Source organism: Nelumbo lutea, chromosome 3 (genome assembly GCF_056320005.1).
Source record: "Nelumbo lutea isolate HS-2025 chromosome 3, American lotus-T2T, whole genome shotgun sequence".
Classification (NCBI taxonomy): Eukaryota; Viridiplantae; Streptophyta; class Magnoliopsida; order Proteales; family Nelumbonaceae; genus Nelumbo; species Nelumbo lutea.
In genome coordinates this window covers 47,961,025-47,979,782 of record NC_142686.1, presented here as the reverse complement: position 1 = coordinate 47,979,782, position 18,758 = coordinate 47,961,025, and the positions used below count along the sequence as shown (strand labels likewise).

The window sequence follows — 18,758 nt, the reverse complement described above, 5'->3', positions numbered from 1 at the left end:
TTTTTCTCCTTCTTTGTTCAGGTGGCACGTGAAAAGGGGAAGGACTATGTGGAGAGGACTGAGGGCTGCAGTATGCTGGTCTTTATGGGAAGAAAGAAATCTTAGAATCTTCTCGGATGAAGAGAGAGGGGCTGAAGAATTGAGGGCTGTGATCCATATCAGGGCTGTACAGTGGCTGAAATCTCTAGAGCTATTCACAGACTACGCAGTGAATGACATGTTGAGGAAGTGGGGTGAGATTGCAAGCTGTATGAAGTCCAAATCAGTTGTGAAGGTGTCTTGGACACCCCCACCTGCTGGATTCCTAAAATTGAACTTTGATTGGAGTTGTAGGGAGAATAATCCTGGACATTCAGGGATTGGGGGTGTTTTTAGGGATGAAAACGGGGTTATTTCAGTCATGTTCTCAAGTCCAATTGGAGTGGGGGATTCTCTTAGAGCTGAGATCTTGGCAGTTATGGAAGGAGTTCAGAAAGTTAAGGAGATGGACGTCAGAAAACTCATAATTGAAGGGGACTCAGAGGTGGTGATAGGGTGGCTGAGGAAGACAACTGTGGATTATGAAAGTACAGCAACGAGAGAAGAAAGTTCAAGTGGTTCAAGTGGCTGGTGCGGGAAATGGAAATCAGGATGAGTTGGGTTAAAAGATCAGCTAACTCTATAGCTGATGGGCTAGCTAAACAGGGGATAGAAAGGGATGTAATGTTTTGGGCTAAGTTATAACTAAATTGCTTATTTTTTTCCTTTTCTTTCTTTGAGGACTTAAGTTGTTTTTGGAAGATAAGAGTGTTTGTCTTCCTTGCTGTAACTATTCTTGTGATATTTTAATAAAATTGCTGAAGTTGTTTTGATAAAAAAGAAAGTTATTGGAAAATGCTCAATGACCATAAAGAAGAAGACATGAGTAAAGTTCAAAATGAAACATGTGGTTATATGATGAAAATATTCCAATAAATCTGGAATTGGTGTTCACTTCCAAATTGTTATTAGTTTCTTTCAATGTTTTAAAAGGCGTGGGGGGGCGTACCCCTAGAGGCATGCCTCTAGGCGAGAGGCCCCCAAAACACCTTGAGGCGTATGCCTATTACACCTTTTGCAAGAGGCGTGCTTAGAGGCATATACCTCATGTGCCTCATGCATGCCTCATACAAAAAGAAAAAAAGAAAAAAGAAAGAAAAAAAAAAGAAAAGAAAGGAAAAGAAAGGGAAGGGAAAGAAAAAGAAAAAAGTGATTGTTGAATGGGCTACCTAATCAGGTAGTGGAATGCCTTGCATCACGCCTTCATGCTTTAAAACATGGATTGTTTATTATTTTGTTTATTAATGTAGGGTGTGAAAAAATGAATGGACTTACCCAATTGGGTAGCTAAGATGGGTGAGGAGAAAGTGATCACTGGGGTAAATAGAGGCTGCATCAAGACTGTTTCATGTGTTAGACAGTTTGAATGCCCTTAGCTCCAACTAATGCATTGTACATACTTTTGTTATGAATAAAAAGAATATTCATTTCATATGTCATCGGGTTGTTCTGCTAAATACCCCTAGTTCATATAAGTATTAATGTATTATGTATGAGACCACATAATTGTTATAATATGGACTCGAACTTCACAACCAATGGATACACTTGGGGAAGTCTATCCTGACAAGGTTGTCATTCTAACATTGCCCAATGTAGTGGAGCAATGGGTCTCAACTGCTCGGGTTGTGACCTAAGGTATGAGTGAAAGATGATCATCCAATAATCATGTTATGCAAAAAATTCCAGCCATTAGCGTGGTGAAAAATCAAAATTTTGTTGAAACCCTAATGTTGAAATTGCATAGGAGAAAATTTTTGATTTTTTCTTCTTGGATCAAATGGGTTTTGGACCATCTTTTTTTTTTTTGGATCGGAAAAATGATTGTTTAATTATTTAAAATATGTGGAGTTAATTACAGACTGATGACCCAATAGTCATCCCCAAGGATTACAACCCAAGTTACAATGAGGTCCAATATAGTTGCTGCCTTGCAGTCCCTTGTTTGGTTAAAGTATCTGCTAACCCATTTGCACTCCTCCTCATCCACTTAAAATCAGCATTTATATCCTTTGCTAATCTCTCCACTTCTCCGAAGATATGCTTGAGGGTCCATGGGACATGTCTATTACATTTTGCCCAAGAGATTACAACTTTTGAGTCCCCGCCCACTTCCACCTGATGAAAACCCAATTGCTTTGCCAATCGGAGGTCCTGTAATAATGCCAATAACTCAGCCTTTGTTGAGTTTGTAATACCAATTGGCCTTGAATATAGAGCCAATATCTTGAATTCTTCATTCCTGATTGCTCCCCCAATTCCTGACACTCCCGGGTTGCCCATAGAGCTTCCATCAAAATTCAGTTTCACTTTGTTTCCCTTTGGTGGTTTCCACTCAACTCTTATAGTTTACTTGCCCTTAGAGGACTGTGCTATCTCTTTCCATGCCCTTTGGATGTCAGTTATAGAGAAAATGTGAAAACTATCCAAGGTTTTTATCCACAAATGTGACCCTCAGTTTTATGTTGTCAACAGAAGATCCGATCTTTTGGAACAAGATTATGTGCATTACCTGATTTTGAAGTCCACAAGTGCAGAATTCGAAGTGGTGTTCACACCCAGGCCAAATCCTCCTCAAATCACTGCAACAAGTTGAAGATTGTGCAACTTTGATCTTGCAGTCTTGGTTTCTTTCTTCAGAAGTTACATCAGCAAGGATCCAACCTTTTTCACAAATTTGGGCAAGATTTTTAACCCAAAGCAAACCTAAAAGAGTGGATAAAAGGTCCAGTTGAATGGTGTTCAAAACCCTAATCAAAACCTCTCACAAAGGTAGGGCAGAACTCAGCAAGTAATGAGAGAATAGGATGCATCCGACCCCTTCATGTTCCAATTTATTTATAGACTTGGGAGGGCTGCATGAGCCCTCTCCTAATCTAATTACAAATCCTAACTCGTTTAGGATAAGATTAGAGAGAGTCCAACCCTCTTAAGTCAGCCATTAGATTGGAATCTATTTAACTAATCTAACTGGTTAAATCCTAGTCTTACTAGACTTCTCTAGTACATAGTTTGACTAGGATTCTAATGTGAGTGGTCTAATCATCCATTAACACTAATAGTTTTGGAAAAATTCTTGTCCAATTGGGAAATTATAACTTATATGTTGTGGGACCCATAAGTCAATGGGAGAGACAATATGTCACATGCTTTATGCAAGTTAGTAGGGCTAACTATTTAAATTTTCATTAGCCTCATAGGCTAATTCGACCCATACTAATATGGGCTTAAGTAATTAGTCTCATAAGGTCTAAACACTACTACCTGAGACCTTACCATCCTAAAGGCCCAAGTCCATTGGTTCAGCCTGATGAAGGAAGATTTGGCCTGACCTCACGGTTATGCGACACGTGGCAAAAACAACAGCTCGGCAAAAAAGCAAGCCTAAGGCGTGAACACCAAGGGGACACCAGCGGACCGAACTCCCTACTGGGGACCCGAACTCACCCTTGGCCCAAAACCAGAAAGTAATCCGAACTGGCCTACCTTCAGTTCGGGATATACCTCGCCAAACTGGCCAACCTTGTAACAGTTCGGAATATACCTCGCCGAACTGGCCAACCTTGTAACAGTTCGGGATATACCTCGCTGAACTGGCCAACCTTGTAACAGCTCGGGATATACCTCGCCGAACTAGCCAACCTTGTAACAGCTCGGGATACACGTCGCCAAACTGACCTGCCCTATAGATACCTCCGAACTCAAGACTTCGCCTCGCTCACCACTCCGCATCACCTTCTGGGCACCAAAACCAAACAAGTCGTACCATGCCTGACACTGAGGAAGTCCGTGCCCGAGGGCGCCGCACCTGACTGACTTGGGATCTGACGCTTGGCGGCCGCACTCTAAACGGCCACCTGCCACCACCACTGACACTGCCATCTCCAGTTAGAGAGACGGTTAGGCAGTGACGGTTTTGTCCCAGCAGAAAGGACGACGGCCGAATTGACAAACGCAAGGGTAATCATACCCGACCTGACAAGGACCTCGGAGCGAGTGCGCGAAGTGATTATAAGAGCCCCCTGCCCCCAACAAACAAGGTATGCAAACTTTGCGCTATCTGGTTTTATCTTGCCTTTGAAGAATTCTAACTTAAGCTTCGGAGCTGTTACACCGGGTTCCCCCCGGAGCTTCCTCATCTCCTCCGTTTCAGGTTCCCTGCTATTCAGTTCAGAAGCAAGGTCATTGGCAGCTAAGACCGGCCGGATCACGCATCATCACAGCCCATTATGTGATAATCAAGTCAATGTAACCCAATTGATCACTTGTAGTTAATCTTTCTACTAAAAATACTTGATACCACATTAAGGGAAGAGATTTTTCCCTCTTTGTCCTTATAACATGGTGTCCAACTTCCAACACCATTTGGATCCTTCATTGGGGGTTCAAATAATCCTACCATTGACAGATTCATGAGTGAAAAGAGGAAGTTGTACAAAGTATTTTCTATGTCTAACACAATAGCAGATCATATCACATTGATCATTACTTGAAATACCATCCTTAAATGCCCCAACATACCTAGATATTTGACCCCATAGGGATCTCACTGGTTGGTATATCAAAGACAGATGAGTTGATATTCAATCCAATACCAATTTCAAGTGTAGGGATTAAGAGCAATTGAGCAACACCTATTTGTTCAACCTATCATAAAGTCCAGGAACATTCTAGGTTAGGTCCAATTCAATGTTTCTTATAGACACTCACCCTCACACCTTAGGTCACCACCCGAGCAACTGAGGCCCATTGCTCCACAAACTTGGGTAGTGTGAGAATGACAACCTTGTCAGGATAGACTTCCCCAAGTGTATCCACTAGTTGTGAAGATTTAAGCCCATATTAAATTAATTATATGGTCTCATACATATTATTAATATGAACTAAGGGTAATTTAGTAGAACAACCCAAATGATACATGAAATGAATGTTCCTTTATTCATGATAAATTATGTACAATACATCAATTAGAGTTGAGGGCATACACACTGCCTAACAGTGAGGGTGATTGTTTGCAAGAAACATTGAATTACCAAACCAAACACGTTCCTAGACTTTATGACAGGTGGAACAATTGGGTGTTACTTTTAATCCCTAGAATTGATGTTGATATTAGGTTGAGTACCAAACTTGTATGTCTTTGATATACCAACTAGTGAGATCCTCCTGGGGTCAAATATCTAGGTATGTTGGGGCATTCAATGATGGTATGCTGACTAATGATCAATGTGTGGGGATCTGCTACTATGTTAGGACATAGAGAACACTTTGTACAACTTCCTACTTGGAGTCTTGAATTTGTTGGCAGTAGGATTGTTTGAATCCTTAATGAAGGATCCAATGGTATTGGAATATGGACATCATGTCATAAGGACAAAGAGGGAAAAAGTCCTTCCCTAAATGTGGTGTCAAGTGTTTATAGCAAAAAGATTGGTTACAAGTAATTAATAGAGTTGCATTGACTTGTTTATCACATAATGGAATGAACCAATAGACTTGGGCTTTAGGATGGTAAGGTTCCAAGTGATTTTAAGACGTTTAGACACTTTATGAGCATGACTACTTAAGCCCGTAACAGCTATGATCGAATGAGCTTATAATGGCTGATTAAAACTTAAGCTTTTGGCCCTACTAGCTTATATATTAAGCATGTGATATGTTGGCTCTCCATCAAGTTGTGGGTCCCACACCATACAATTTATAATCTCCTAATTGGATAAATATTTTCTAGAATAGGATTTGACTAGTTCGACTAGTTCAAGGATTCCAATCTAATGGCCGATTTAAGAGAGCTGGACTCTCTCTAATCTTATCCTAATTGAATTAGGAGTTGTAAATAGATTAGGAGAGGGCTCTTGCAGCCCTCCCAAGTCTATAAATAGACAGGAATGAGAGGGGATCGAACCATGCTTTGTTCTTTCTACTAGCTGAATTCGATCTTCCCATTGTGAGACACTTAAACTAGGGTTTTGGACCCCATTCGACCTGAGTCAATATCCATTGGTTCAAGCATTATTGCAGCCCTCTTTTGGGTCAAGAGAATCATCAAAAAATGTTACAAAAGGTTGGACCTTTGCTGCTGTACTTTTTGGAGAAGAAATCCAAGACCGCAAATAGGGGGGATTCAAGCTTGGGTGTGAAACACTACTTCAAACTGCATTTGTGGACTTCAATATCAGGTAATGCACTCGATCTTCATCCAAAAATATCTGATCTTTCATGGTTCAAGAACCCAATTGGTCCTATGAGAAAAACCGGTTTTCTCATATGTGCGATTTCAGCACTAGGGTTATGTGAATTTTTGAAATTCCACCTCTCTTGTAGCTGGGATTTTGTGCCATACTTTTCAAGGCGCCAAGGCGAGGCTAGGCGACAAGGGGGCACCTTGTCGCGTAGTCGCCTAAGCAATGGATTTTTTTAGGTAAAAACTACATATCCTAGGGTAGTTCCCTAGGTTCCATGACCATCTTTCTTTAATAGTTATCCATATTTTTCATAAGAAAATTTTAAACGTCATGTTTAAGTCTAGAAAATCTGCATATTTATGAGAAGAAAAGGAAGAAAGAAAAGAAAATTAAAAAATATAGGGGCTGAACACCTATTTTTGTTATAGGAAAAGAAGAAAAGGCGGAAGAAGAAATGTGTCTATTGGACAAAATTTTAAGTTCTTCCCTTATTTATTGGTTCAGATTTTAAAGTCTTTGAGGATTATACAGCAGTTAGCAATGTTTGTGTTGATTAAACCCTAACAAATAAGAAAATAATAACAATAAATTAGTTTATAAACACACAAAATGAATATTTTTGTTTAATAATGTCTATTTATAATTATAATCTCAAAAAAAGTAACAATATAAAAGTATTTTCTTACACAGTATACAGAACTGCTTGGTGATTGGATGAGGCGAGCCTCCAAGGGCACCTTGTCGCCTTGACAACTATGTTTTGTGCACAACATGATCATTAGATGATCAACTTTCATCATGGGGTAAAGCGCTTACTAGAAATAGAAAAATTGGTAGCAACAATAATACTCCTAAATCACTCCTTGTGTATACCATGGAGAGAGATGTGATCAATGCGACAATTGATGCACACATCAAGGTTAGGTGGAAGCTGTGCTAACAATGTTCATTCTCTGCCACCATTGTTGTTATCATTTTCTGTTGATTTCAAATTCTTTAAAGAAGAGTTTGATAGGCCCCCAATTAATTTTACGTATGCTAGGAAGGGGAAAGGTCAGCTTTCGGCCAAGGGGGGAAATAATTGAACATGGGGGAACTTATGGCTGGAGGGAATAAGGAGAGTTTTGTAGCATTTATAGCTTGTCAGTTGGGAATAAGAAGAGTGTGGGGCATTTATAAGTTGGCCAGCTGGGCATTTATTATGGAAGGCAGTTATGCTGTAAGATGTGTATAAGAAGGGGCTTTGGGGGATGGAGGAGACAGACTTTTGTTGAGTACAAAATTCTGAGAGTGCTTTGGTGAGCCAGCGGTCTCTCGAAGAACTGACCTATTGTAAGTGATATTCTTTTCTTCTGAATGAATATCAGAATTCTGCTGTGAGTTTGTGAACTGCGTGTCAAATTTCTGGGTCATATCAGTGGTATCAGAGCACGTCTTTCCTCGGCCATGGTGACAGCTAAGGAAGTGGCATCGCAAGTGGAGGGTTTCGAAGAACACCTGTCTTCTCTGCATTCTGGATTTCGTTTTGAGATGGATGGCTTACGCAATGAGTTTCAGCGACTCGATCCAGATAAGGTAGCTGCTGAACTTTCGAAGATCTCGTCCCTAGAGAACTCGGTACAATCTCAGGAAGGAGGTGTTCAAGATCTGGTGAGACGATTTGTTTTGTTGCTTTAGCAACATGCCTATTCAGCTCCTTTGTCTGCAACTGACATTGCTCCTCCTTTAGTCACATTGAGTCGTGCGGCTGACAAAGGGAAGAGTGTAGCTTTCCTGACGTCTTCTTCAATGTCAGTGCCGGAACATACTTCTGAACCACTTCCTCAGAAGTTGGAGTTGCCCATTTTTTATGGGGAAAATCTGGACAGCTGGCTTTTTCGCGCAGAGCGCTATTTTGAGATTAATGGCTTGCTTCCAGCCGAATATCTGCCGGTGGCAGTGGTCTGTTTAGAGGGTGATGCACTGGCTTGGTATTATTGGGAGGATGGTAGGCGACCTTTTCGTAGTTGGGCAGAATTCAAGGAACTCCTTGAACATTTCCGATCATTATGTCAATCCACTACTGTCAAGGAATATCGTCGCCATTTCGAGGTGCTTTCTGCCCCCTTACGTCACCTACCAGAATCAGTCCTGGAAGCAGCCTTTGTGAATGGGTTGCGTCCAGATATCCAGGCCGAACTCCGATAGATGGAACCCGTTGGGCTGATTAGAAAAATGGTTGCAGCCCAGAAAATTGAGGAAAAGAATCAGGCCTTATGCGCCTATCAATCAAGTTCATTTCCTCGTGGGCCCGCAATGTCCCTCCCTAGAACCCACTTTAACTCGCGGGTTTCATAAGTGACTACTTCTGCTGTCACCCGACCTGCATGTGCCGCAATCCCTCCTTCATCAGCCCCTATTATTAAGGCCCCACCTCCTGCTTTCAAAAAGATGACTGACAAAGAGATGTAGCAGAAACGTGCGAAGGGTCTATGCTTCCGTTGCGATGAGAAATACAGCCCGGGACATCGTTGTGCTCAGAAATCACTTCAGGTTTTATGGGTTCAAGATGATGTGGAGGAAATTGCTTCTGATGCGTCTAATTGGGACTGCACTCCTGGGGACACTGAAATTGCTCCGGCTCCAGAAACAGCCGCACTTTGTGTTTCGTCTCTTGTTGGGTTTTGTGGGGCAAATTCCCTGAAGCTGCGTGGACGCATTTTGTCACGTGAAGTGGTCATATTGGTAGACTCGGGTGCATCCCACAACTTTATCTCCGAAACTTTAGTGGAAGAATTGAAATTACCCCGCACCCCTACACACGAATTTGGAGTTCAGATGGGAAATGGTGATGAGGTGAGAACTTCCGGAGTCTGCCGTCAGGTTTGCTTCAACTTACCCGAATTGGATGTCATTGCTAATTTCTTTCCCTTAAAGTTGGGTTCTATGGATGTCATTCTTGGTTTTCCTTGGTTAGCATCCCTCGGGGACTCAGTGATAAATTGGGGCAACATGTCTATGAAGCTCAATTTGGGAGGTGTCCGGGTAAAGTTGCAGGGTGACCCTTCTCTCTGTTCCTCTCAGGTATCTTTGCATGCTATGATGCGTAACTTACAACATGAGGGACAAGGGGTTTTGTTAGAATTAAAACAATTGTAGATAGTGGATTCTTCGTTGAACTTTGTCTTGCCTACATCCCTGCCAATCTCCGCTTTACTAGATGAGTTCAAAGATGTTTTTGGCATGCCTACGGGCTTACCCCCTACACGGGCTACGTAACATGCTATTGTCTTGCAGGAGGGCACTTCTCCTATCTTTGTTCGTCCTTACAGATATCCTCAATTCCAGAAAGATGAAATTGAACGCCTTGTCTCTGAGATGCTGGCTACGGATATTATTCAGCCGAGTACTATTCCCTACTTGAGCCCGGTCCTTTTAGTCAAGAAGAAAGACAAAAGTTGGCATTTTTGTGTGGATTACAGATCCCTTAACCGTGCTACGGTTCAGGATAAATTCCTCATTCCGGTTATCGAAGAACTTCTCGATGAGCTCCATGGTGCTTCTATTTTCAGCAAAATTGATCTTAAATCGGGCTACCACCAGATTCGGGTCCACAGTGAGGACATTCCCAAGGCTGCATTTTGCACCCACGAGGGCCATACGAATTCCTTGTCATGCCCTTCGGTCTCACCAATGCGCCCTTGACCTTTCAGTCATTAATGAATACGGTATTCCATGATTTCCTCCGTCGCTTTATGCTGGTAATTTTTGATGATATTCTAGTTTACAGTGCTTCCGAAGCTGCCCATTTGGATCACCTTCAATAGGTCTTCTCTGTATTGCACGCCCACCATCTCTTTGCCAACTCAAAGAAATGTATCTTTGCTCAGCCTAGCATTGATTACCTGGGTCATATTATTAGCGCGGCTGGTGTTTCTGCCGATCCTTCTAAAATCCAGGCCATGGTCGACTAGCCTCAACCATCTTCACTTAAAGCTCTTCGCGGTTTTCTGGGACTTACAGGCTATTATCGCCGTTTTGTGTGTAACTACAGTAAAATAGCATGGCCATTGACGCAACAACTTAAAAAGGATGCTTTCTCATGGAATGCGGAGGCTGAGAATGCATTTCAAGAGTTGAAACAAGCTATGACGACCTGTTGGAAGATTTCTGTAATTATGTATTATATTTGATTTTGTGTTATTTTAAGTAGTTGAGAGATTTGTGAGCTGTACAAATTTTTTAGGAATCAGCTTTATCTTCCCTTTAATTAGGGAGATATGTTGTCTAGTTTGCATCCTTTAATTAGGGAGATTTGTTACCTAGTTTGTATCCTTTAATTAGGGAGATTTGTTACCTAGTTTGTTTCCTAGAGAGAGCTATAAATTTCGATGTACAGAAGCATAATAAAACATCCCATTCTTCATATCAAGTTATATTATGGCATAGAAGATTAGGACATCCTAGTTTTCCATATCTCAAATATTTATTTCTAAAGTGTTTAAAGGAGTTGATTGGTCAAAACTTCATTGTGAGTCTTGTCATTTGGCTAAAGATCATCGTGCTTTATTTCCAATAAAACCTTGTTTTGCTTCAAAACCATTTTATTTGTTACATAGTAATGTTTGGGGCCCATCTAAGGTTAACACACTTTTTGGAAAAAAATGGTTTGTGACTTTTATTGATGACCATACAAGGGTATGTTGGGTTTACTTGTTGGAAAGGAAATCATAGGTTGAACAAAGATTTAAAGAATTTCTCCTAATGATTGAAAATCAATTTCAAACCAAAATTGGTATTCTAAGATCAGATAATGGGACTGAATACTTTAACAAATACTTAGGAGCATTTCTAACCGAAAAAGGTATTATCCATCAATCAACTTGTCGTGACACACCACAATAGAATGGAATTGCTGAAAGAAAAAATAGGCACCTTCTTGAGGTAGCTAGAGCCATCATGTTTTCTATGAATGTACCTAAATATCTCTGGGGAAATGCTCTCCTAACTGCATGTTATCTGATAAATAGAATGCCATCTCGAGTTTTAAAATATGAAACTCCTTTACAAAATCTAAAAAATTGTTTTCCCACATCTCGAATAACTACGGATCTTCCTTTAAAAGTGTTTGGTTGTGTCTGTTATGTGTATATACCAAATATTTTTCGATCAGAACTGGATCCAAAAGCTGAAAAATGTGTGTTTCTTGGTTATGCATCTAATAAAAAAGGGTACAAATGCTTTAATCCATTTACAAAGAAATTTTTTGAGAGTATGGATGTACACTTTGTTGAGGACCAACCTTTCTTTCAAAAAAATTCTCTTCAGGGGGAGAACATAAGTAAGGAAGATAATTTTTGGGAAACTTTACCTATTCTAGAAGAATTTATACCTTTGATTAATTCTGATAAGCAAGGTTCGGAAACAATTGTTGAAAGAATGGAACCTAGTGATGGTACTCATAATCCAAATTTGCCAGATACTACGTTATCAGAGACAGGGGTAGAAGTACTTCAAACGGATCACAATCCTCATCCTGAGCTTCAGTTTTATACTAGGAAGAAGTTTCACAAAAGTACTACTGTTCCAGTTGTTCCTACAGCAGAAGTCCAATCCAATTTGCCGAGTGAAGATCCTACAACTCAGAGTAATCCTTCTTCTACCCCTATTCCGTCTTTATCTAATGATTTGCCTAATCTGTCTTCTTCAGATCTTGACATTCCAATTGCATTAAGAAAAGGTACCCGAACTTGCACAAAACATCCTATTGCAAAATACTTGTCATATGAGAAATTATCACATACTCATAAAGCATTTGTGTCTAGGATTTCTAATCTATATGTGCCAAGAACTGTTCAGGAAGCATTAGATGATCTGAAATGGAGGTTAGCTGTGATGGAAGAGATGAATACTCTTAGAAAGAGTAATACATGGAGTATTACTGATCTACCCCATGACAAGAAGACAGTCGGGTGCAAATGGGTGTTTACAGTAAAGTGCAAGGCTGATGGAAGTGTGGAGAGATACAAAGCAAGACTCGTAGCAAAAGGATTTACCCAAACTCATGGTATAGACTACCAAGAGACTTTTGCTCCTGTTGCTAAAATTAACTCTATCAGAATACTTCTTTCCCTTGCAGTTAATTTTAACTGGCCACTTCGTCAGTTCGATGTCAAGAATGCATTCTTGAATGGAGACCTAAAGGAAGAAGTATATATGGACCTATCACCAGGTTTTGAAGAAAGTCTTGGAAGAGGCAAGGTTTGCAGGTTAAAAAAATCCCTATATGGGCTAAAGCAATCACCAAGAGCTTGGTTTGAACGATTTGGGAATGCAATAAGGCGGCACAGCTTCTCACAAAGTCAAGCTGATCATACTTTATTTTTCAAGCACTCCACCGAAGGTAAAATAGCTATTTTGATAGTGTATGTAGACGATATTATCGTGACTTGGGATGATTTATTTGAAATCAACAGGTTGAACAATAAGCTTGAGGCTGAATTTGACATTAAAGACCTGGAAAACTTAAATATTTTCTCGGAATGGAGTTTGCAAGGTCCAAGGAGGGAATCTTTATCAACCAACGCAAATACATTCTTGATTTGCTTAAGGAGATAGGGATGACAGGTTGTAAAGCCGCTGAAACTCCAATGGACCCATATATGAAGTTAAAAGCAATAACAGTAAATGAGCTGGCTGATCGAGAACGTTATCAAAGATTAGTTGGAAGACTAATCTATTTGTCGCACACAAGACCTGACATAGCCTTTGCAGTAAGTGTAGTAAGTCAGTTTATGCATTCACCTGGACCTACTCACTTTGAAGCTATGTTCAGGATTTTGAGATATTTGAAAGGAACTCCGGGGAAGGGACTCTTGTTCAAAAGTAGGGGTCATCTCCAAGTCGAAGCCTACACAGATGCAGATTGGGCAGGTGATATAAATGATAGAAGATCTACTTCAGGTTACTGCACTTTGGTAGGAGGGAATTTGGTCTCCTGGAGAAGCAAAAAATAGAGTGTTGTAGCAAGGAGTAGTGCAGAGGCAGAATTCCGCTCTGTTGCACATGGCTTTTGTGAAGTGTTATGGATCAAAAGGCTCCTAGAAGAATTGAAGGTTCCTACACCAACACCTATTAAAGTCTATTGTGATAACAAGGCAGCTATTTCCATAGCTCATAATCCAGTTCTACATGATAGAACAAAGCATGTAGAAGTGGATAAACATTTCATCAAGGAGAAGATAGATAGTGGTGTGATATGCATGCCCTACATACCCACAACGAGCCAAGTAGCAAACATTCTCACCAAAGGGCTTCCTAGGGCATAGTATGAGAACTTAGTTAGCAAGCTTGCCATGAGTGATGTATTCATGCCAGCTTGAGGGGGAGTGTTGGAAGATTTCTGTAATTATGTATTATATTTGATTTTGTGTTATTTTAAGTAGTTGAGAGATTTGTGAGCTGTACAAATTTTTTAGGAATCAGCTTTATCTTCCCTTTAATTAGGGAGATATGTTACCTAGTTTGTATCCTTTAATTAGGGAGATTTGTTACCTAGTTTGTATCCTTTAATTAGGGAGATTTGTTACCTAGTTTGTTTCCTAGAGAGAGCTATAAATTTTGATGTACAGAAGCATAATAAAACATCCCATTCTTCATATCTTTCTATCTCTTCTTTACGACCGTACCTGTGTTGGCCCTTCCAGATTTTTCCCAGCCCTTCTTGATCGAGATGGATGCATTCGGAGTAGGTCTCGTGGCGGTATTAATGCAAAATAATTGACCTATAGCTTTTTATAGCCACAAGCTTAGCCCGCCTGCACAGTCAAAATCTGTCTATGAGCGGGAATTAATGGCCATTGTCTTTGCCATTAAAAACTGGCACCCCTATCTTCTCAGAAGACGCTTTATTGTTCAGACCGACCAGCGTAGTCTCAAGTATCTGTTGGGGCAGTGGATTGTCGAAGGTGAGCATCATAAGTGGCTTCTTAAGCTTATGAATTATGACTTTGAGATTTAGTACAAACTGGGTGCCGATAATACCGTGGCTGACGCCGTATCCAGAGTTCCTGCTGAAATGCACTTAAACTCTCTTACAGTCCCTACTTTCCTTGATTTTGATGAACTTAAGGAGCAAGTTGATGCTGATCCTTTCCTGGCCCCCATCAAGCATGCCATATAGCATGATCCGGCGTCCTATCCCGCCTATTCTTTAGTTGGAGAACACCTACGTTATCATGGTAAATTGGTTTTGCCGGCTTCTTCCCCATTTATTCCCCTCTTACTGAAGGAGTTTCATTCAGGAGTTGTGGGAGGTCACGGGGTATCCGTCGGACATACAGGCGAATAGCAGCTGAATTTTACTGGTGGGGGATCAAGCGTTCTGTCTAGGAGTTTGGGCAGGCCTGCGATGTGTGTCAACGCAGTAAATATGAAGCCATGTCACCCGCTGGCCTTTTACAACCTTTACCCGTACCTGAACAGATCTGGGAGGATATTGCTATGGACTTTATTGAGGCTATTCGGGTTTGACACAATTATGGTGGTGGTCGATTGTCTCTCCAAGTATGCCCATTTTATCCCTCTCAGTCATCCCTTCTCAGCTCTCACGGTTGCTCAGGCCTTCCTTCACAACATAGTCCGTTTACATAGCATTCCTCGCTTGATTGTATCTGATTGTGATAAAGTCTTTATGAGCTTCTTCTGGCGCGAGCTTTTTACCCTGCGAGGTTCAGAATTGCGTCGTAGTTCAGCTTACTATCCTCAGATAGATGGACAGTCGAAGGTGGTTAATCGTTGTTTGGAGACTTATTTGAGGTGCTTTGCGGCTGATTCCCCCTCCTGCTGGTTTTCTTGGATATCATGGGCAGAATACAACTATAATACCTCTTTTCACACTGCCGCTGGCATGACATTATGGGCGCGATCCTCCTCCATTAATCCGCTATGAGCTTGGCTCTACGACTAATGCTGATGTTGAAGCTGTTCTCCTTCAGCGAGATGCTATACTTAGGGAGCTGCGTGCTCATCTACACTGTGCACAACAAAAGATGAAAGACTCGGCTGATGTGAGCCGTCATGATGTTAATTTTGAGGTTGGAAATTCGATATATGTGCGAGTGCGACCTTATCGCCAGCAGTCTCTAGCTCGTTGAGCCAATGAAAAGCTTGCCCCTCGATTTTATGGACCATTTGCTATTGTGGAAAGAATTGGCGTTGTCGCTTATAAACTTCAACTTCCTCCAGAGGCAAGGATTCATCCTGTTTTTCATGTCTCGCAACTCAAGAAGGCAATTAGCAATCATGTCTCTTCTTCTATGATTCCTTCCACTCTGTAAGCTAATATGGAAATGTTGGTGGAACCTGCGGCCGTTCGAGGGGTGTATCCATCCACTATGCCTGGAGTTACTGGTTTGGAAGTGCTTATCCATTGGCAGGACCTGCCTGATTTTGAAGATTCATGGGAGCCTTTTGACTTACTTTGCAACCAATTTCCTCATTTCAACCTTGAGGACAAGGTTAGACTTTGGGCGGCAGGTAATGATAGGCCCCCAATTAATTTTACATATGCCAGGAAGGGGAAAGGTCAACTTTCGGCCAAGGGGGGAAATAATTGAACATGGGGAAACTTATGGCTGGAGGGAATAGGGAGAGTTTTGTAGCATTTATAGCTTGTCAGTTGGGAATAAGAAGAGTAGCATTTATAGCTTGTCAGTTGGGAATAAGAAGAGTGTGGGGCATTTATAAGTTGGCCAGCTGGGCATTTATTATGGAAGGCAGTTATGCTGTACGATGTGTATAAGAAGGGGCTTTGGGGGATGGAGGAGACAGACTTTTGTTGAGTACAGAATTCTGAGAGTGCTTGGGTGAGCCAGTGGTCTCTCGAAGAACCGACCTACTGTAAGTGATATTCTTTTCTTCTGAATGAATATCAGTTCCCTGTTGATGTACTAGTGGTTTGGATTCTGCTGTGAGTCTGAGAATTGCGTGTCAAATTTCTCGGTCATATCAGAGTTTCAGGTGCAGCTTGCTATGGCAATTAGTGCATTGGATCTCGATGCATGCAAAGACCCAGAATTGGCTCAGTTCAAGGCCACAAACAGGATTAGTCTGGACTGTTCTTCTGTGGCTGCTGATGAAACCCTTCTTAAGTATGAAGAATTTGTCACCTGTTGTTTCTCCATTTTTTTACTGTTTCAGATGTATATGGTTGATGATGGTTTCGTGAATAGAGGGCTGGTGTAGGAAAACGGCAGTGGAAGAAGACATCAACTAACTGTTCTTTACTGGCAGAATGCTAACTGTTCATATCTTGGCACTCCTTTCAGTCACTACAATAAAAAATCAATATATTTTCTTCTTGGTGGGCTATTTGGAATTTGAAACGTCTCCTAAAAAAGATACTCGTGAAGGATGAATAGCCTTTGAGAAAATTTAAAAAAACTCGAAAAATGAGAAAATTTTGAGGGGGTAATAAAGGATGGACAGGGGTGCTGAGCTGTACATCATTGTTTTAGTATATTAGATATAGATTGTCTTCTAACATCCTTGTTACAATTAATAACTTCTTATGTTACCACATATTATAAGGACTTCATATGGAATTTATTTTCTGATACTTTATGGTCAGTACAATAAAGGAGAGGAGGTTTTAATGTTGATCATTTAGAGAATTTCCCCTTGGTGAAGTGGGAGAGAGAGGTGGTGCCCAAAGATGAGATACAATCTGTAGAATATTTCTTCTCATCAATTCAATGGATGGTGCATCCGGAGTCCTATCTGTTAGGACAATACCGCTTAGGCTTAGGCTAGAAGGAAAATGTCTAAAAAGTTAGTGTAGCAAAAATGCGAATGTTGAGATAGATGACTGGGAAAACTAGGAAGGATAAGATCAGAAACAAACCAGGAAGGTTTTTTTAGCGCTCACATTTTCAGGTGCTCTAAAAGAAGAAGCAGGATTATTGGGAGATGCACTAGAGCAGCAGTGGATTGGACAATTTGGGAAGAAAGAAACCTAAGAATTTTTAATGACAAGGAAAGAAGCAAAGAAGCTGTGGTTGAAGTTATAACCTTAACGGTGGCACATTGGGTGAAAACCTTAAAGCTGTTTGCTGACTTTAAGGTAGAAGATTTCTTCAGAGCATGGGGAACAATTGCTGACTCTTTGCCTAGAAGACATTTAGTATATGAGGTCTGGTCTCCTCCAGATGCTGAGTGGAAGAAATTGAACTTTGATGGCAGCTGTATGGGTAACCTGGTCCATTGGGCATTGGTGGAGTAATAAGGGAGGAGGATGGAAATATTTTAGCCATGTACTCAGGCCCTGTTCAGCATGGTGATGTGGTGAGATCAAAACTGATGGCAGCAGTTTATGGAGTAGAAAAAGCTAAAGAAATGGGGATTGACAGGTTGATTATTGAAGGGGATTCAAAAATTGTTGCGAGTTGGCTGAAAAAGGGGGAAGGAGTAATATGGAAGCTAAGGAATGAGCTCAGGCGCTTCAAGCAGAAGGTGGATTTGGAGATCTGCAAACAGCATGGCTGATGGTTTAGCTAAACAAGGGATTCAGAGACAATCTATGTTCTGAGCTGTTTTGTAAATAGTGGGGTAGTTTCTTTTGGGCTTCTTGTTTCTGCCCACAACTTCTTGTTGTATATGCTTTCTTAATCTAATGAATCAATTTGTGTTGCTGATAAAAAAAGGATCAGAAATGAAGGTGATAAAATGAGAGAGTAGACTAAGATGGTTTGGTCACGTGCAGGGAGGACTGTCTATAATACCAATAAAAATAAGTTATCTGGAAGGGCTAAATGGACCAAAAGGGACATAGGTTGTAGTAAGAAATGATTTAAGGGCCCATAACAATGGATATGGCACTGAACAGAGTGGAATGGTGGAACAGGATTCATGTAACAGAACCTCATATAGTTGGAACAAGGCTTAGTTGAGTTCAGTTTTATCTATTCTATTCATTTGATTGTTTTCAACATCTTGGTTTTTTTTTCTATAGTTTTCTTGTTTTATCGAATTATGCTTATTATTTTTATTCCCTCTTATTTACTGATCTTTATGTTTTTGTCGTACAGTAAGTGCATTTTTGTTTTTGTAATACATTGCTTCCTATCATAATATAATTATTTCATCTCAATTGGCAATTGTTTATTACTTTAGGGTGTCATTTTCTGATCCAGTTGCTGTGAGGCATTCTCTTGAAATTATTTCCGAGTTAGCTACCAGAGATCCTTATTCTGTTGCAATGGCATTGGGTGAGTTCATTGGTTTAACAATCTAAATTCTTTTTCATTGTATTACTCTTTTGTCTTTTCCACTCTAATGTCTTTTGGCATTATTTTTACATTTAACCCAATTACATATGCATGTGTAACGGTCCATTTATCTTTCAGCATACACACAAGATTGTTCACATTATGGATTCCATAAATATGCATGTAAACATAAATTTACCCACTGGGGAAATGGCTGTTGTTATTCTGTGTTGACACTATGGACTTTTCT

The 18,758-nt window shown here is 40.6% G+C and overlaps 1 protein-coding gene across 4 annotated transcripts in view; it reads left to right on the top strand.

The window, feature by feature from the left end:
- Positions 1-18,758, top strand: part of LOC148864781 (uncharacterized) — a 140,271-nt gene that overhangs the window by 55,940 nt on the left and 65,573 nt on the right. For all 4 annotated transcript variants that reach the window (XM_088976179.1, XM_088976178.1, XM_088976177.1 and 1 more), the window contains exon 8: positions 18,414-18,508. In XM_088976179.1, coding sequence (XP_088832305.1) covers positions 18,414-18,508 — 95 coding nt within the window. The remainder of the gene's footprint in view (positions 1-18,413; positions 18,509-18,758) is intronic.